Raw genomic sequence first — 20586 nt, forward strand, 5'->3', positions numbered from 1 at the left:
GGGGAGAGGGGCTGGAGGTTGAGCTCATTACTAATGGCCAATGATTTAATTGAGCATGCCCCTGTAATGAAACCTGCTTTAAATAAAACCCTAACTGAAGGGGATGGAGAGCTTCCAAGTTGGTAAACACGTGGAGGTGCTGGAAGGCCGCACCTGGAGAGGGCATGGAAGGTCCACACCCCTTCTCCCATACCCTGCCCTATGCGTCTCTTCCATCTGGCTCTTCCTGAGTCGTATCCTTTTATGATAAACCAGTAACATAGTAAGTAAAGTGCTTTCCTGTGTTCTGTGAGGCTTTCTAGCAAATTATCAAACCCCAGGAGGGGTTTGTGGAAACCCCAAGTTACAGCTTCACAGTCAGAAGTAGAGGAGGTCTGGACTTGGACTTGTGTTTGGTGTCTGAGGTGGGAGCATTCTTGTGGGACAGAGCCCTTAACCTGTGGGACCTGATGCCAACTCCAGGTAGATGGTGTCAGACTTGAATGAAATTGTAGGACACCCAGCTGCTGTCTGCAGAGAATTAGAGAATCGATCTGTGTGCAAAACCCCACACTTTGGTGTCAGAAGTATCAGGTGAAGAGAAAGTTTTCCTTTAAGGAAGAACAAACAGCAGGTGCTCTAGAATCCAAGACACAGCATTTGAATTCTGGCCTCACCACTCATTTGCTGTGTGGATAACAAATGCAGGACCTAACATTCTTCCAATTTCAGTTTACTCATATTTAAACTGGTGATTCAGAAAAAAGGGAGAAAAATACATGAAGTGATCAGCATAATATACTCACATGGCAGATGTACAAAACAAACATTACCCTTATTTCAGATTACCTTTTTTTCTAGTCCACACTCAAGAATAGAGTATGTGCACTATCAGCAGTGTTTTAATTACATATCAAATGTATAATTGTATATCATATGTGTATATCTTCTGTGTGGTATATAAATGTTGGTGTATTTAATTCCATACTGTAAGGGAATATGGTTTTTTATTTTTCATTTTGAGAATCTCTTGTCTAGGTACTTTGAAGAAATATTAAGATCTCAGTGTTTTTGTTTTGTTTTATTTGCGAGAGATTGACAGGAAATCATTAGAGAACTATGTAAGGTTTTGCTGTATATAATAAAATGATAAAGACGACTATTAGCACCAAGATTTTGAGGAAGGGGAGGTAACATTAAGATAGGAGCTTTCATATAGAGTATCTATCTACTTTAATCCTCACAACAGCCTTATGAGTAGATGTTACAGTTGTCCTCCTTGGATCGGTGACAGATCTGCAATTTAGGGAAGTTGAATGACCTACCCAGGGTCACAGAACTGGTAAATGATAGAGCTGGGATTTCAATCCCAGCATTCAGCATCAGAATCTATGCCCTTAACTGATATACTGCTCCAACACGTGGAGTGGTGCATATGGTCTCTCAAAATCATAGATTGTTTAGAACTCATGGAGGAAGAGGGACTTCAAATAGGCCACAAAAGATGGGCAAAATTTAGAAAGGTAGAAAGAGTGGCCAATTGGGGCAAAATAGAAGATGCCATCAAGGAATGTATGGCATTTTATCTCTTGATGGTGCAACTCTCCCAGAAAGATACAGGTTCTTTAAGAGGATTTCTTCTTTTAAAAGTCTTTGTTCCGGGGAATCTGGCTCATGTCTGGGAGATAGGATGCACTCAGGAAATATGGGTCAAATGAATGAATGAGCCCCTTCTTAATCCTCAGAGACACTGGTGGTTAAGAGCAGAAGTGCTGGAGGCACACAGCCTGGGCTCAGATCTGACTACTCCAGGTGTGTGGCCATGGGTGGCCTCCTAAGGAGAGACCTCTCATTGACAAAATAGGAATGACACACCCCACCGCAGAGGATTGCTGTGGGGAGTAAGAGTTAATACATGGAAAGTGCCCAGAACGGTGCCTGACACCTCAGAGGTCCTGCACAAGTGCGGCTGTTAGAACCGGTGATGGTGATAATGATAATTCCCCTCATGATGTAGTTTATGAGAAGTGAGCTTTCTGACCTACCAGAAGTCAAGCTTGAATGCGCATGAGATAGGGGCCTCCTCAGAGATGACCTGGAATGCTAGAAAGGCGAACTTAGAGCTGTGGGCGCCTCTGCCCTTTCCTCCTCAGGAAGCAAGGCTCTCAGGCTCCGGAGGAGAACCATCTTACTAGGCAGGTTTCCTGGAGAGGAACTTGAATGAGTACTTGAAGGAGATATAAAGCAAGAGACCTGGAAAGAAGAACGTGTATCATTGTCTTTTTTGGCAATTTCTAAAATTGAGTAGTCATCCAGCATTGAAGTTGTGGATTTTAATTTGGCATCATATTTTGTTAAAGAATACATAATAAGTATCATTAAATAGCGCAGAGAAGTTTTCTCTTGAAACATTAAAGGGGCTAGCTTTTTAACATCTCAGTTCACTGTTTTCTAAGCCAAACTTTGATCATCGGTGACTATTAAATAAGTCAGTTGTGATTATTATTACTAGAGAATTTTTGTCAAAGTATAAATTAGATTTAAATGTTTTGTCTTCTCAGATATTTTATCTCCTCTATTTGGGACGCTTGTATCTTCAGCACAGGTGAGTTTACGGTTGTGGTTTTTTATTGGTTTTTGGTTTTTTGTTTGTTTTATGAAATGGGACAAATAATTAAACAACTGCATAAGAAAATATGAGTGGTGGGACCTGTGTCTTAGTCCTGTGCAGGGGTTTCCAAGATGGCACATACCACAACTGCAGTTGTGGGATCTACAGCCGTCAGCATGGAACATGGATGCCACTGTCAGTGCAGCTCCTGCCTCTGAATTAGGCTACAAGGACTGGCTAAGAAGTCTCTCTAGAAATTACAGCCTGAGGGACTTCTATTTGGGACTCTGGTAATCTCATGGGACAGTGGTGCAAGCCCTGCCCCCCGGTGGTGTGCGTAGAGAAGTGAAGGCCAAGTCAAGTTTGATTTGATTTAGAAAAGTGAGAAATTTCCAGCACCTACCAAAAAGAAGTAAGGAACAGTTGTGGCTACTTCTGCATGTTTGCTCCTGCCTGACAGAGCTGGTGCCTTTGTGTTGATAAAATCACATTAATGCTCCAGGCTTTCTAGTAAATAGTCCGAAAAAAGGTCATGTCCCTAAAGAAAGCAAGCAAGACTTTCTGTTCTTGTCATGTTCCACCTGGTCTCCAGATGGAAGGTGGTGTGACTGTGTAAGTTCTCTTAGCTACATTGAATCACTGTGTCCAGGAGGAGGGTCACGGGTTACCCAGGTGTGGGGAGGATCCCCCACAGGTAAGCCCAGTGTAGAATTGGGGGTCAAGATGTAATTGTTCTAAGCCTAGTGAATGTCTAGTCAAGATGCCTTTTTACAAAGCTAGTGCATAAGTTAGACTGAAAGAAAATGTTCTTTTCCAAAAGTCCTTTTTATAATCACCTAGGGGAAAGAGGATACATTTATGATTCCTTTTATTTAAATTACTCAGAGAGCCCTCAGAAGTAACGAAAACAAATGCTGCCAAAGTATGCAGAGAGAATCTCCTTAGCACCTGATTTCTCATGCGCTCCACTGATTCCTTGAACCATGTATTCCCTTCAAGATGTATTTTAGGTTTGTTTATGAGTATTGTAGCATCACTCTCCAGGTTTATAAATAAAATATGTAGTTCGTCGTTATTTTAGAGTCTCTTGCAGTTTAATAACCAGATAGTTCTCCTTATAGGCTGCTTGGCTAAATGACCCGTGACTTAGTTCCTTTTCTCTCCCTCCCCATCTAGTTTAACTACTGCTTTGACGTGGACTGGCTCATAAAACAGTATCCACCAGAGTTCAGGTGAGTTCCACAGGATGATAGATGGCATCGTAACTGTAATGGGGCTTTAAACCAAGATTTGTGCTTCTCCGACAGCTGCCGGCCATTTTTTTGAGTATGTCTTTTGAGACCATCGAAATCATACAGACACTAAAGTCTATTGGGAAAATGGCATTTTTTGACCTATTCTAATCACATGCATTCCTTGTACAGATTTTAGCATGTTCCCCCATTGTTGTGTCCAGAAGTAGATAAGGACAAATTCTAACCCAAATAAGAGAACTTGATGTCCAGTGTTAATGTGAAGGAAGAGACCTCTTGCCACCTGCGTTCTACAGCTGTGAACGTGCCACACGTGGCCAGCACGCCAGGCTTCACTTAGCACCCAGGGCTGTTCCGAGAATCTCTTTCTCAAATGGTTCTTCCTGTAGTTTAGGAGTTAATGAAGGGGGTCATAGGACCGGCCCTCATCCAGGCTCTGGAGGTGATGGATTTTCAGTCTGTCTTCTGTAGTTCTTCAGCCTGAGGTTAGGCAATACAGACCAATGAAGGTAGCATCCCACGGTTTCTAACACGGGTACATACATGGCAGAATCCGTAACAAGGAGGAGGAATGCACATACAGGAAAGATGATCGTCAGGGACCTCAAAGTCCTTGGTGCATTTAGGGATCACACTGTGGGAATCTTCATCATTAACAGTCTATAAAATGCTGTGAAATTTCCCAAGTGGCTTTGGCATGAAGGGCTTATATTTGACTTGTGACATGTAGGATTAGTTTTAGCTGCATGTGACAGAAAACCCAAAATAATGTGACTTAAAGAAAGAAAGGAAAAAATCTCCAGCCTAAGAAGACCAGGTGGTAGACGTTCGTGGGCTGGATTGGGGTCTGCCATGGCTCTCGGGGACTTACCCACCCCTCTTTCCCACCATCCTGGTGTGTGTGTGTGACTTCAGTCTTCAGAGTCACCCCGTGGTCCAGGATGGCACCTAGAGCTCCAGATCACTGGTCTGTATTCCAGGTGGCACGATGGAGAAAGGGGGAGCAGGACAAAGGGGTGCCCCCTCGGAGCAGCCTTCCTGGACATCCCACACAACACCTGCTTATATTTCACTGGGTGGAACTCAGTCACATGGTTATAACCAGCTCTGAAAGAGGCTGCAAATGGAGTCTTAGCTGAGCACATCTTGTGCTGGACAAGACCTGGTCTGTGTTAGGAAAGAGGAGAATGTAGATTGGGAGGCAGGGAGCACTCTGCCACGGGCCCCTGGCCAGAAGCCACCCTGGGAGTTGCATTGGCACTGCTGCTTTTCATCCCTTTGCTTTTAAAGACCTTGGAATCAAACTGGCATGTCTTTCAAGTGTGGCCAAAGTATAGGGCACAACTCCTTTAGTATCTGTTATGGACTGAATTGTCTTACCCCAAAAAGAGCTCTGTTGGAGTCCCAACCCCCAGTACCTCAGAATGGGACCTTGTTTGGAGGCAAGTTTTTTACAGACGTAAGTTAAAATGAGGTCATTAGGTTGGGTCTTAATCTAACATGACAGATGTTCTTATAAGAAGGGGAAATTTGGACACAGACATAGACCGAGTAAAGACACGGGGAGAACACCATCTCCAAGTTGGGGAACGCCCAAGGCCCCCAGAAGCTAGGAGAGAGGCCAGGAACACAGCCTTCCCTCACAGCCCTCAGAGGGAACCAGCCCCGCTGGCACTTTTATCTCAGACTTCTTGTTTCCAGAACGGAGACAAAAGATTTCGGTGGTTTCATGTCGCGTCCCGCACAACAAGGGCAGTGAGAAAACGAGAGGGGGCGGCGAAGGGTTAAGAAAGAAAAGAAGCAGCAGCCAAGAGTTAAATGAGCGCGGGGCCAAGGGTCTCCAGCCTCAGAGGACTGAGAGCCGAATCAGCTGACACACAGCTTTTATTTCTCCACACACCTGGAAGTAGCATTGTTCTCTCCAGTCTGAGTCTCATTTCTGAGAACTTGCTCATGACAGATTACCCATGCCTGCAAGCTGCTGTTACCGAGAGTCTGCCCGCATGACCAGACAAATGCTCTGCCTTCACACACCCGTCCGCATTTGACTCCAGGAAGATAAACAGATACTATCACATCATCAGGTCACTTCCCAAGCAGGTTGCGGGAAGGAATGTAGTAGCTACAGAGGTAGAAAACCTCCAGTCTCTTTGGGGGCGGGTGAGGGCCCATGCCCACCTCTATCAGCCCCAAGATTTCTCCTGATGGCCCCCATGCGACTGTGCCTGTCTTAGGTTGTTCCTTCCTCGAGGAATCTTACCCGTCATTGGCTAACCAGCCATCTTTTGGGGCCAAACGGGGAGACGCAAGGTGTATGAGCAGTGTCCTCAAAAGGGTCAGTTTAGGGGTAAGTGCAGGGGGACAGACGGCTGGACAGCTGCGTGGCAACAGTTTCAGCCGTCCAATTTGTGGTATTTATTATGGCCGCCCCAGCAAACGAATACAGTAGTCACTGGACTCGGGATAACTGTAGTAAAGGGAAAGAAGAGCCCTGCCTGTCCCGCCACCCACTCATCGCTTATGCACCTGGGGACTGCCATCAGGAACACTGTCAGGGGGAACGACCTAATGTCAAGTTAAGGTAATATCCAGAACTTATACAGAAAAACTCAGATCGTGACAGTTTACACCTTACTTGGTCGTGCAGATGCTGCTGGTAGTAGGATTCCCCGGAGAAGCAACCAATAGGAGACATATATAGAAGGAGATTTATTATGAGTAATTGGCCACAGCAGGAACAGAACAAATTCCCAACTTTTTGTTCTACTCAGGCCCTCAACAATTGGATGCCCACGTCTGCTTTACTGAGCCCACTAATTCAAATGCTAATCTCCTCTGCAAACCCCCTCATAGACACACCCAGAAATAATGTTTTGTCGGGACACTGGCCCAATTAAGGTGACACATAAAATTAACCATCACACACTGCCTTTTTGTGATCATTTATGCAACCAATACATTTGAAAGAATTCAGGCTTTAACTTCTGGCAATAATGTTTAATCCTTTTTTTTTTTTTTAACTCCTGACGATTTGGTAACACTATCTAGGTGATAGATATTTGAGTGTCTCTTACATTATTCTCTGTACTATTTTTCTAGTTGTAAAATAGAAAACTTTTCCAAATAGAAAAAAGTTGGGAAGGCGTGTTCTTAGTGTTATTTGACCTCATATGTTAGAATAAAGCTCATTAGGGAGCCAGGCATTCATACCGGAGGTGCACTTGCTATAATGTTTCTTTGTAGTTGTCCCTTCATGTGTGGTAGAGAATCCCCTGCACTGTGACTGATAAACATGGAAGTGGCTACAGTTGTTCATCTTGACTGCTCTTTGGAGAAAAAAACCCAGTTTTTGTTTTGTTGGGAGCACTTGTTAAGGTATATTGATTTCTAAGGATTAACATGCTTTGAATTAACTAAAGAAGATCATGGTTCCCTTAAAAGCCTTTTTGATCTATTCCCGGAGAGTATTTTTAAGCTGTCTTTAGGAGTTCGAAAATACAGCATTTTCCATGTACCTCGGACTCTGTTTCATTTAAATATAACCTTACCTATTAGTGAGTCTGCATCATGCCCGAGTCCTGGGCCTGTTGACTCCTGTATCCTGGGGAGTCAAGTGCATCACCTAGCACACAGTAGGAGCTTGGTGTCTGTCAGCCTAACAAGATAATCCATTGCTTGTTCCAAAAGAAGGAAAAGAAACAAGCATCATGCTATACAACAGTAATTATGTATCTTCTAATCTGCCTGAATTTAAGCATATTAGCACAGAGCCAGCTATATGCCCTTTGGGACCAAAGAAAATAATTCATTACTCAAGGACTATCTTGAGTCACAACCCCACAGGGTCGCAACAGAGCTTTAAGAGTAGGCCACATGGCCCCGTTATAAAGGTAACTGGTTAGGGAAGATTACCTGATGACTGCTGTGTGTTAGCCCTGTGCTCAGTCACCACAGAGGCCAGGAGCACGTGTCGGGTGCTAAGGAAGCCAGTGTTCCTTTACTAGGCGAGAGTCCATCTTTATGAACAATGTATTTTATTTTTTATTTTTTTAAGATTTTATTGGGGAATTGGGGGAGGGGAATAGCGCTGGGGAATCGGGGGAAGGGGAACAAACAAGTTGCTGTCCTTTTGTTCTTCAGTCTAGTTGTGGAGGACGTTGCTTCACTGACCCATGTTGGTATTACAATCATTGCGCTCTTCCCGGGTGAGGAAGATCAGTAGCCGGCCCCTGTACAGCCGCTCATGGTGGCTCTTGGCAGCGCACACTGGCTGCCGGCCACACAAGGTAGTTTATCGCAGCCCACTGCAGCAGGGACTGCAGCCTACGCCGTCGCCGGCGACTCACAGCAGCCCAGCTCCAGGTTGAGCTGTTGTTCACCATTTTAGCGGTGGAGGGCAGTGTCACTGGCCCCATGTGGGATCCAAACCGGGGCCCTCTGGCATCCCTAGCCGGTTCTTAACCAATGTGCCACTCAGCCGGCCCATGAACAATGTGTTTTAAATACTTCTGATCGATTTTCAGGAAGACACCGATCCTGCTTGTGCATGGTGAGAAACGAGAAGCTAAGGCTCACTTACATGCCGAGGCAAAGCCTTACAAGAACATTTCCCTTTGCCAGGTAAGCTGCATGTTGCCTTTTGAGAGCATGCTTGGTCTGAGAGTTGGAAGGAAATTCAGACATTTAGTCTGCCCACCTGCCTAGTGCAGGAACCCTGTCTCCAGCATCCCCAGCAGGTATTTGTCTAGCCTTGGCTCAAATACTTCCTGAGATAGCCCACCCTATTGGTGGGTAGCCCTTGTGGTTAGAAAGATTTTTTTCACATTGACGTGATATCTCTTGTGTTAGTCAGGGTTCTTCAGAGAAACAACCAGTAGGGCTGTGGGTGGGTGTGTATATAGAGATGTTTTTAAAAAGAATTGGCTCATGTGGTTGTGGGGGCTGCTGGCAAGTCCAACACCCACAGGGTAGGCCGGCAGGCTGGAGACCAGGGGAAGAGGCCTGATGCACTCTGAGCCCACAGGCAGTCCAGAGATTGCATTTCCTTTTCCTTGAAGAAATGGGTCTTTTTTCTCTTAAGGCCTTCAACTGATTGGATGGGGCCCACCTACATTGTGGAGGGTAATCTGCTTTTTTCAAAGTCTACTGATGTAAATCTTAATCTCATCTAAAAAAGACCTTCCCTGCAACATCTGACTAAATGTCTGGATCCTGTGGCCTAGCCAGTTGATGTATAAAATTAACCATCCCAGCCTTCCTCCTTGTAACTTCCACACATTAGGCCTAATGTTTATTCTCTGGAGCCACATAGAATGATTCCCCTCCTTGCATGCATCAGTGATTCTTATATTTGCAGTTATCTCCTTAAGTTTCTCGCTTTCCCCAGTTGTGTTTGATGTAACATGGATTCCCTGTTCTCTCCCCCACCTCCAGTCGTCCTCAGGTTGCCTGTAGTTAGACAGCGTGCCTCTCAAAAGCTGGGTTTCAGCGCTGCGACTTCACCACTGTGCTTTATGTAGCTGGAGTTGGAAAACTCTTTCCCCGACATGTTTGTGGCTCGCCTACACAGAGATGCCTTTGCTTAGCCGTTCCTTAAGATCCCATTGTCTTTGCTTTTGTTTCCCCCAAAACAGAAGAGGTTAAACTGCAGTAGAATTGCTCTCAGACCAAAAGTAGGCGGGAAAATAAAATAACAGAGGAATCTTGAAAACCAGTGATTAAATCAATAGAAGTAGCATGTTTCGAATACTAACGAACGGCCTGTACTGAAAAGTTGAGCAGAGGTTGTGGCGTGCCTGATGACATACTCCAGGCCGGCCACTAGAGGGCGAAGCGTGCCGCTGGCCTCCCCGCCTGTGCAAAGAGCAGTTCAGAAGCTCCCAGATCTAGTCTGAGGTACAGGATGATCGTGGCTCATCCTGACTTTTTGAAATATCTTTGTATCTTGCGTGTAAGATGAATTCTTGACTTTGACGTCCATCAAAGGATCAGTGGATGCTGACACTTCTCCCATTTTGCACGTATGGGGCTGGAGGCCGCAGATTGAGGCCTTCTGGTGGTCAAGGTTCAGCCTGCCTGGGTTTGATCCCGGCTTGCCATCTTCTAGGTGTGTCATTCTGGGCTCATCACTTAACCGCTTCAAGCCTAATTTCCTCATCTTTAAACTTGCTAATACTGTAGGGTTCTTATGCAAGGCACTTGGTGCATTTGCCCCCGGAAACACCCATTAAATGTTGTCAGTTGAAGTTATTGCCATCCTTGTTTTTGTGCTTCGACTTGCCCAAAAGCCTACCACTTATAGCAAAACTAAGCTCAGAAGCCAAGTCTCTTGACCATTGCTTTTTCTGAGCCAAATATCAGTTTACAGAGTGGCAGCCTTCAGTCTAGTTTTGTAATTTTAAAGACATGAAAAACAATTCCCTGCTCTCTTCTGTGCCCAGACCACACACGTGCATACTGGCCTATGAGCATGCTCAGTGTAAGAGTAGAGAGGGCTGGGCCCTGTGAGCATCCCGAAACAGGGCTGTGTCATACTCCTGTGCGTTCCCGTTTGCCCATCACTGCCCCCAGCAAACAGCTCCACCCTTCTGTCACGTGGTTGGGGGGAGGGTACAGTAGTGGGTTTACCCCCACAAGCCCCCTTTCCTCAGCACTTCAGATACTTTTTCTCATTTACTCCTGACAACTCACTGAACCCCGTAACAGTACCCTCATTTTAGAGGAGAAAGATGAGGCATAGAGATTTAAATATTTTCCAAAGTCATACAAAGTTGTGAAGCTAAGATTTGTGTGTTCCTAAGTTCCTAACTGCTATTAATATTTTGACGTTCTTATTTTATTTTAATTCTTTCATAGCCTACATCTTGGGCATATTCTGCTTAATGATCAAGGTCTTACTATAGTGAGTGTTAGATAAAATGTTTTATTTCTCCACCCAACCCCCCCCATTTGTTTGTAAATGTATTATAACACAAAAATGGATTTAACATATTATCTTCTTTATTTTCAGCACTTGCTGTGTTATTAATGTGAGAAAACATCTGTTTTAACATCATAATACAATTCTTTATGCTGCCACCACATTCAGTGTTTCTTTTAAATATGCTCTGAAAACTTTTTGCTTGTATTAATTTCAGCATTAGCCAAATATCTCATTTTAGAACTTAGCTTCGAGCCTCATTTCTTTTAGTTTTTTGACAACTAAAGAAATTAAGCTTCTCTGTTTCTAATTACTATAATTAAAGATGCAGTATGTATTGAATCATTCTGGTTAACTTTTTTTTAAAAGTTTTTTTTAAAAACTAACCTTACTGGATGCTACTATAAAAGCTGTAATGTCAGTCAAGGGCTTGTCCACTAGAGGACAGTAAAAGCAGTTTGAAAAAACCAAGTTGACCCTAAATCTTCTTCTGATTTCCAATACTGAGTTTTTTTTTAAATAAGTGACTTGACTTCTTTTTTCATCCTAGGCAAAGTTGGATATTGCATTTGGAACACATCACACGTAAGCAATTTTTATGAAATGGGGAGGATATGATTTTAATAGACCAAAGGACGCTCTTCAGAAATTGCCCTTATAGGAACTCACATGTGATGATTTTGCTGGGGATAGAAAGCTATCAGTAAGGAAGTAGAGGAAGTGGAGTTGTTTTCTAACAGCCTTAAGACAAAGTACTGGGACCTGGCTTTCAGCATGAAAGTCCGAATCTGTGGTGTGGTTTCTGGGTTCTGTTCAGGGCGTTGCTTGTAGGAGAATAGACCTGTTGTGTGGTCCATGATTATCGATGACTACACGTGTGTTAGTCACGTGCCTGTGGATTCCACTACTTTAAAGAAAGTCTTATGATTTTTATAAGAGTTACATCAAAAAGAATATTGTTGGGCCGGCCGAGTGGCGCGTTGGTTAAGAACTGGCTTGGGACGCCAGAGGACCCAGTTCGGATCCCATGTATGAGGGCTAGTGACACGCCCTCTGCAGCTAAGATGGTGAACGGCAGCTCGACCTGGGGCTGGGCTGCCGAGTCGCCGGTGACGTTGTAGGCTGCAGCCCCTGCTGCAGTGGGTTGCCATGGGCTACCGTATGTAGCCAGCAGCCAGCATAAGCGGCCATCCAGAAGCCGGCGACTGATCTGCCTCGCCCGGGAAGAGCACAATGAAGGTGCCAACTTGGGCCAGTGAAGCAACATCCTCCACAACTAGACTGAAGAACAAAACGACAGCAACTTGTCTGTTCCCCTTCTTCCGATTCCCCAGCGCTGTTCCCCTCCCCTAATTCCCCAATAAAACCTTTAAAAAAAAAAAAGAATATTGTTAGGTCAGCTCCATGCTGTGATTGAAAGAAAATCTATTTTACAAAAAATTGTCAAATTGAGACGCTGATGCCTGCCCCTGCTCAAAACAAGTTCAGAAATTTCTTTTAGAATAATTTTCTGAGACATTGCAAACCAGGAAAATCTTTTATTTCCTACGTGACACGTCACACCCAATTGTCAGGTAGACTCCCGTTTTCGGTTCATTTGACAGCTGTTTGTGCTAAGCTCTTTTACATAACTGGTTCTATAAATGAGAAAAGGAGTAAGACAGAGTTCTCTCCATTTCAGTATTTTTATAAGTCACACTTCTTTAGAAAGGATTTGCGAAAAGAACGTGACAGAACCTCATGTTTCTTCTAGACCAGCGATGGAAATGGGAAGTTGGCTGCTTTCAGCATGTCCCTGCAGGTATCTGTAGGGCAGAGATGAATCTGGGGCGCGGAGTCCCCAGTTTTGCTGTGACTGCTATTTTCCTGATAGTATGGTGACCTAAACTAAAGGCATATGTTCTTCTTTCTCCTTGTACATTTAAAACTATATTTTGCCAATCGGTTTTTTAAAAAAAGGAACCAGAGCGGAAAGGCTTGACCCATTTTGTAGAAGGATACCCATCAGCTCTGCAATTCTGGTCTTAGATGCCCTTGATAAAAGTTGCCGCGTTTACCAACCATCCCCAGTTGGTAGCTTCAGTCTAATAGAGGACAGGGTCTGAGGACTGTTGGGCATGAACTCCAGCACTCGACTCCACCGTAAATTATCCTGTACATTGGCACTGAGCTCACAGGATGCCAGTTTGGGCAGAGGATACAAAATGGACTTGAATAAGGCAGCTCAGCATCTTAGGGTTCCCCGAGCTGCATCACAGGAGACACTGATGGGTGGCAGTAGTCAACCTGCCAGGGGGAGACCTTCTGCCAGTAATGGGTAACCCCAGATGAACCCTTGTCCCCCACCCTTAGCTGGAACCCTAGCATAAATACCTTACCAATTCTAAGATACATTCGGCAAGTGCTCTCGTTTATTTGGGTTTTAGGAATGATTTCCTGGACCACCAGTTCCCCGTTCCCATGCTGGCCACACGTTCTGTGCCAGAAGTCAGCATTTCACGGGCAAAGTCACACTACATTTAATGTGCTAACAAGTAGGACAGCCTGCGCCTCTGTCCGGGAGGGACCGAGTGTGCTGGGCCTGGTTGGGATCTAACACACTGGTGATCAACTGAGCCTAGAGGGGCTTTTGTGAATGCTAGTCAAAAATTATTTGGCCCTTCCTTTTTGTCTTATAGACCAGGGTCCCCTGAGTACTTAAATGGGTTTCCTCAGGCCAGTGTTGAAGACAGGACCAGAACCCATTTATTTTTAACTTGTTTTTAATTTATTTTTGTTGCTCACTGCTGAAATGAACTTACTGTTTCCTTTTGCCCATCTTCGCTCAGCACGCACGCGCGCACACACACTCACACACTTTGCAAGTCCATGTCTCCTTTTCCTCTCCAACATACACACTCTGCAGGTTAAACCCAGCTGAGTTCTGCCTTCGAGCTTTAAATGCCTAGGAGAGTAATTATAATAGAACCTTTCCCAGCCACACATATGTGTAGTTTGCATTTTGTTAAAATGCTGGTGTCTGGTAGGAGATGGAACTCATTTCTTGAAATTACTTGCACTTGCTCATTTTAAAATGTTTTAGGAGTTATTAAATATCTATTCTTAAGAGACAGCTCTAGGGGATATAAAGTGTTTTGAGACGTAATAGTTTTTGCTCTTGCAACTTTTAGTCTTGGTGACAGAGGCAAGACAAACATGAATTAGAAAAGGAAGAAAACTTTCCAGCCCCTGGTGATGGAGCGGAAACCGCCTCCCCAACTAGACAGAGTGGAGCCACCACAGTAAATAGGAAGTGGCTTTGAGACGGCGTGCACTTCGGCAGGCTCGGGTCCACCATGCGCTCTGTGCAGAGCACCTGGAAATGACCGGATGCAGCCCGTCCTCCAGGAGCCCGTAGTCCGGTTAGATACATTAACCGTGCCCCCTCCGTGTTTCTGTAGGATGCCATGTAATCACAGGGTTTATCTCGCAGTGCCTTAGAATTCTAAAGCTTTTTAGTTTCCCCCAGAGCTGGGAGTGAAGTTAGCCTTGATGGCCCCAAGAATCCACGGAGGGAGCCAAAGCAGCTCCATGTCCAATGTCCCTGTCCAGTGGGGAGCCAAGTGAACTGACAGGGCCCTGTCCACAGCTTGGGCGGGGCATACCTCTTTCCACTCCCATCTGTAGCCCCCTTTCTCACCTAGACCACATGGCCCCCACCTCGCCCACTCCCACGCCTAGCAGCGTGAAATGCGCGAGGCCGGGTCCAGCCCCACAGAAGCCATGTGCAGTGAGATGAGGATCCCAGCTCGTCTGATCCTAACAAGCTCTTCCTCTGGCTCATTTTGTGACCTGGCTATTCCCATAACCTCTCTCAGCCACAGATCCTGCAGCCGTAAATGGGAGCGGTGCCCCTTTCTTTGGGTTCCCGTGTGGATTTAGCTTGCTGGCATTCTGCGGAGCTTCCAGAACGGTGCCTGGCGTGTAGTTGCTCTGCAGACATTGCTTTTGTTTCCCTCCACACAGAAGTACCTTCAAATTTGGGAAGTGTCCGCTTTCGCTGCCCGCACAGCTCAACAGATAATATGCAAAGTCAGCATTCTTCAAGAGCGATCCCATTTCTAACCCCTTTTGATCCATGTTTAATTGTGACCTTAGTGGCATATGGCGTTTTGTCTATGAAAGGATTAATATGACTCCCCTTAGATTGGTTCACAGTTCTGTTTGATATGATTCACTGACATTAGTGTGGGATTTTCCTGATAATTGATGCCTTGATTAATGGAAATATTTGTAAAACTCGTATCATGAATTCATAACTGGCTTTTTCTTAATTACAATCAGCTGCTAATTTGGGAACTGTGTGTATAAATTTGCCCAGATTTTAGAGCGCACATGTCATAAATGGAAACAAGATTGGCTCAACAGCTGTCATTTCTCCAGCTTTGCATTAATTTACTGTTTGCCAGCTTGGGCTAAATTCTCATTTTGGCAAGAGCTAAATCCATTCTCTGTTCTTATATTCTTTTCCATCTTTTTATGCCAACCCCGTCCTATCCAAATAGTATTCATGCTGCTGTTTATTTGAGAGAACCCGCAGCTCACTTTTTTCCTTATGTGTGAGTTGACTTACATCAGTGAGTATTAAGGAGCGTTTCGGCCTCAGTGGAAATAAGTCAGGACAGGGTTACTGCCTGGAGGAGTGCTTCCCTGGCTGGGGAGAGAGACCTTAGATTTCGGAAACAATTAGAAAACAATCAAGAGACCAGAAATCACCCAACAGTTGATGACAAAGTAAAGCAAGGCATTGAAGGGAGTGTACACGTGAGAGTGTTTAACATCTAACAAAATGCATATTGTATTTCATTCTCACGATAACCCTGGGAAGTAACCAAGGGGTTGATCCTCCAGGTTCCAAGTGGAACACCAAGGCCCAGGGACACAGAATGACTCAGGGATATTAAATGACTTGCCTAGGGTCACACGGCTTCTAACCGATGAAGACTGGATTGAGGTCTTCCAACTTCACATGGAATCCAAGCTCTTATTTGTGTCCTATTCCCCTTCTCTCACTGGAAGTAAAATACGAGAAGTAGGTCTCATGACTGAAGGGGGAGAACTGTCGGAAAGAGAGGACTCAGCCAGGTCTGATTTCATGGGGAAGGAAGGGGAAGGCCGACCTCAAGCCCAGGTCCACGCTGGTGACAAGCGTGGCAGCTGGGGAGTATGAAAATGAAGCTGCTTTCAAACATTTTTTAAACGGCAACCCACAAGAAGAAATACATTGGACATTCGGTCTATCACACACGTCCATGCTTCTATGCTGAAAGAGGCTTCATGAAACAATACTGAACTTATTATAATATAAACAGCATAGTCTTGAGTTTCTAAGTCATTGCAGTTTAAAAATGCTGGTAATGATACAGCAAGAGGTTGTGACCTTGAGGAACACTGGACAAGAAGGTTCCTGTTGTCCCCAATAGCAACAGATGATTCTAAATAGATAATGAGCCACGTTGGGGGCGGAGGGCAGGTTTGAAGTGCCAGGACTGGACAGGTAGACAGGATGGTTCAAAAGTTCATCGACCACCAAATACTCGGAAGCATTTTGGAAGGTGGTTTTCTACCTAATCACTTACGCAGACTTGATCATGATAAGGTGTGAAAGAAAGGCAGATTATAAATGTTAAAAGTTTGGGGAATGTACGAGTGAAGAATTCCTCTAGCTATTACATTTACATTAGAAAAGTATTACATATTTTCTTTGAAAGTACCATTAATGCCTTTTGATGCCTTTTCTGTTTTTACAGGAAAATGATGCTACTGCTGTACGAAGAAGGCCTCCGGGTTGTCATACACACCTCCAACCTCATCCGTGAAGACTGGCACCAGAAAACGCAAGGGTGCGTGGGGTTCTGTTCACTTCCCGGCAGTGGCTGTGTGTGCTGAGAACGGTCAAAAGCCAGAACATTCGCTTTACTCTTTTTTTTCTTTTCTATATATATTTTTTTTAATTGTAAAACACCCACACATATGGCATAGAAAAGAGACATACAGGAAAAGTGATAGCATTTTTTTAGTGCTCCCCCCCCCCCCCAGTAACTCTTGAGGTAACCAGTGTTAACAGATTAGAACACAGTCATCCACAGTCATCTCTATTATACATATATGCATAGATAAATTTCTACACACAGTAGTTTTTTCCTAGTTTTTACAAAAATGGGCTTATACACACGCTCTACAGCCAAGTACCTCCGAGTATTTGAGGCAGGAAAGAGGATGCGACGTAAAAGGCCTGAACGCACTTCTCCAGTGAGACCCACCAGATAACCTTCTCGGCCTCCCTCACCCCTGTGTGCACGTGTATTCATGCTTGCCACTTCCCAGCAGGTATCAAAGGACAACTTGGGGGTTAATCATTTGCTGAAAATTTCCCCTCACCCCCAATCAGTATATTTCCTTTAAAACATATCTACACTGATGGCTTTGTAAAGTCTTTAATATGTTCGTAGGGTTGTGACTCCAGGAACATTGAACATGAGAGTTTTTCATGCTGTTGTTGTTTTTTTTTTTGTGTTTTTTTTTAAGATTTTGGGGATTTGGGGGAGGGGACCAGCCAAGTTGTTGTTCTTCAATCTTCATTGTGGAGGGCGCCAGTTGCCACCTGTCTTCCCGACAGCAGCTCATGGCCTCTAAGCTCAAGGTGCTGTGTTACAATGTTAGTTACAGATGGACATAGCCACATTCCGTGCGGGAGTCGAACCAGTAGCCTTGTTGTTAAGAGTGCACGCTCTATCCACTGAGCCATCCAGGCAGCAGCTCAGCTCAAGGTGCTGAGTTCAGTCTTAGTTGCAGGTGGGCATAGCCCACCATCGAACAGGCAATCTTGTTGTTACACCAGCTGAGCCATCCTGCCACCTGTTGGCAGCTCAGCTCAGGTGCAGCGTCACTGGCCCATGTAGGAATCGAACTGGCAGCCCTGTTGCTCAGAGCTCGCGCTCTTAAGCCAGCTCTTAACCAACCGAGCCACTTGGCCAGCCCCATGCTTTGTTTTTATTACTGTTTGTCCTTGGTGCGCATATGCTCTATCTACATTTTGATCTGTTTTTAAAAGGGAGTTTGGGTTTACTTTTAGAAATGTTAGGGATTTGCACAAATCAAGTTTAAACCATTGTTCTCTGTCTTGGTAAGCCCTTCGTGACTAGCTTTAATTTACCTTTCATTTATGCCATTTTATACATCTTTGCCTTTTTTTAAAGAAGGTAAAGAGTTGGGTAATAGTCTCCTGTGTTAGAAGAGTTTCAGGCATTCCTCTGGCACCCTTTCAGGGTCCAAATTTTCTCCCCTGCCAACCTTGCCCTGTATCATTGCCTAGCCTGGGCCAGAACTAGTTAGGGACATCATAGCTGTCACTGAGCCCAAGTCCCGCCTTAGATTGAGCTGAAATACCTCCATGAGATGAGCCTTCATGCCTCCATCCACTGGCCCTGCTCTGACCTGCGCGTGCGTGTACAGTAAGCGTTACCTCTTTTCCGTAAGACAGCCTTTCCGAGTTTGAAAGACGGTCTCTTCCCTGAGCCTGACATCCCTTGCTCCCTCGCTGCACTCCCCTCCCCCACCACAGCCGGTGGCTTTGAGCCCCGGCCCCACTCCCTGATATTTTCCTTCAAACATGTTCTTGTTTGAGTGTCCCACTTAATGTATGCATCTTAAAATGCAGTGTAACTCCAACTGGTTCAGGGTCAAGGGGCTTGCCAGTCTGTCTCGTCAGAGCCGCAACCACAGGACTCTCTTGACCTACTTACTGAGTTTCTGGTTAACTGCCCCTTTGCTACCTAGAGCTTCTAAGCCACAGGGTTGGGTTTTGGGTTCATGAGTTGTATGCAGTCCCACCAGAAAGGAAATGAGATTACTGTAGCTTTTCTTAAGGAAACAGCAATTAATGTAACTAACTGGATTTATCAAGTTGGTCCTCAGTCTCGTGTGCATCAAAGCATCCCACCCCTGGCCCCCCTGCTCCCTCTAGGGTTGGAAGCTTGCGCCTATATGCTTCCTTGGACTGCTCTGGGGGTGGTTGCTATGGAGAAGGGGTTAAGCGTAAGGGCTCGGGTGCTACTTTTTTTCCTTTATTTAAAAAAATTTTGTTACTTTTTTTTTTTTAATTATTGACTAGGTATTAGCTTCACCTGGTTTAAAACTCAAGAAGTACCAAGGGCATGAAATCTCCCTCCAGCATCCTTTTGCAGACATCCAGAGTGGGGAACTGTTACCTCCCGTTCGTCTAGTGCCTACTCTTTGTGATACTTTGCTATTGTTGGTTATAATTAAAAAACAAAACAAAACATTTAAAAGCAGTTCTTTTGCATAGTCTTAACTGGTCCACCATGGTGCTGCTGGCCCTTTTCTGTTCCAGCCACCCTTTCCACTGCTTCTGGGTCCACCTGTTAATTTCTCACTTTTAAAATTATTTGGCCCACAGTGATCATTTTCTCATCCTATTTTGTGAAGCATTAAAAATGCCTGACACCTCAGTACCCTGGTCTAGAAAGTCATTGTTATGTTCCTCCCGCAGAGTCACTCTTAGGAGTGAACCTCTAATCCCGGAGGAGCCCCACTCAGCCAGTGGGCCCCGAGTTCCTATTGGGAGGAGAGCCCTGCACATCCGTGCAGCTCCCCACGTCCATTTTACACACACACAAGCCGAGGTCAGAGAGGTTACTGGGCTTGTCCCAAATGACACGGCCAGTTAGATCTGGGCTCCAGTCTTTGTCCCACTGTGTTGTTTCCTTGTGCAAGGGGTCTCCTCAAGGTGAGAAGGGAAAGGAAGACAAGCCACGAGTCAGAATGCACACAGCCAGGATCCTTGTGGTTCTGGAAGCTTCGTGCCCTGGTGGCCTTTGTCTTGCTTGTCTCTTCTGAGGGCCACCAAGTGAAAGGCAGAATTCAGCAGTTTCTCTTTTGGCTTAATGGGTAGGATGGCGGGGGAGGTAGCCGCAAAAAGGGGAGAAAGACAGTAACAGCCTGTACTCCCTGAGTGCTTCCGTGTGCTGGACACTGTTCATTTCCTCGTGTGCATCTTTATAACAGCCCTGTGAAGCAAGACTGTTAACCCAATTTTGCAGTTGAAGAAACTGAGCACAAGAGGTTTGAAATGGTACTTTTTTGTAATCTACCATGGAGCAGTTCATAGAAGGATTGGGCTTAGATATGATATTTTCCATTTGCGGGTATATCACAGAAGCTTGGGCAAACGGCATTGTTTTCCTTTGGGGAGAAAGAATTGATGAGATGAAAGATGTCTTTAATATTTTGTTTATTTGAAAGTCTGAGGTTTTAGTGTTAATCCAATTTCATTAAATGCGGCATAGACTCATTCCAGACACTGGAAAGTATAGGATATGAAAATATCTCAAACTGCTATAGCGTACATATTATGAAAATAAGTTTTTATTAGAAATAGATTTTCCCATCTATTTTTCTTAGTATAGATAACTTGGCTAAAGCATCTCATTGACATAGTCATGGGAAAAATCTTGTTTGGGGTTACTACAGGTGGCATGGATTTGCTATAACAATGGAGAGGAGAGCTATTAACTTGTCATCACATCTCAGAAAGCAACACAGAGGGTGAGGAAAGAATGAGTAGAAGAAAGGTGTGCTGAATGAATGGAAGGGAGCCTGGAGGGATTGGACTGGGAGAGGTGGACAGAGGCGAGATCTACTGGGCCTTAAACTCATGGTGAGGTGTTCAAAAATAATTCTGAATATGGTGGAAGCTATCTGAGCGGTGTGATCGGGTTTATGTTTCGTAAGGGTCACATGTAGGTGGGTAGTGAGAACTCAAC

General features: G+C 44.8%; 1 protein-coding gene across 3 annotated transcripts in view; it reads left to right on the plus strand.

The window, feature by feature from the left end:
- Positions 1–20586, plus strand: part of TDP1 (tyrosyl-DNA phosphodiesterase 1) — an 82274-nt gene that overhangs the window by 3581 nt on the left and 58107 nt on the right. For all 3 annotated transcript variants that reach the window (XM_019642285.1, XM_019642286.1, XM_019642287.1), the window contains exons 3-7: positions 2541–2584; positions 3767–3822; positions 8367–8463; positions 11313–11347; positions 16552–16644. In XM_019642285.1, the coding sequence (XP_019497830.1) occupies positions 2541–2584; positions 3767–3822; positions 8367–8463; positions 11313–11347; positions 16552–16644 (325 nt within the window). The remainder of the gene's footprint in view (positions 1–2540; positions 2585–3766; positions 3823–8366; positions 8464–11312; positions 11348–16551; positions 16645–20586) is intronic.

Source organism: Hipposideros armiger, unplaced genomic scaffold (genome assembly GCF_001890085.2).
Source record: "Hipposideros armiger isolate ML-2016 unplaced genomic scaffold, ASM189008v1 scaffold_67, whole genome shotgun sequence".
NCBI classification, from domain to species: Eukaryota; Metazoa; Chordata; class Mammalia; order Chiroptera; family Hipposideridae; genus Hipposideros; species Hipposideros armiger.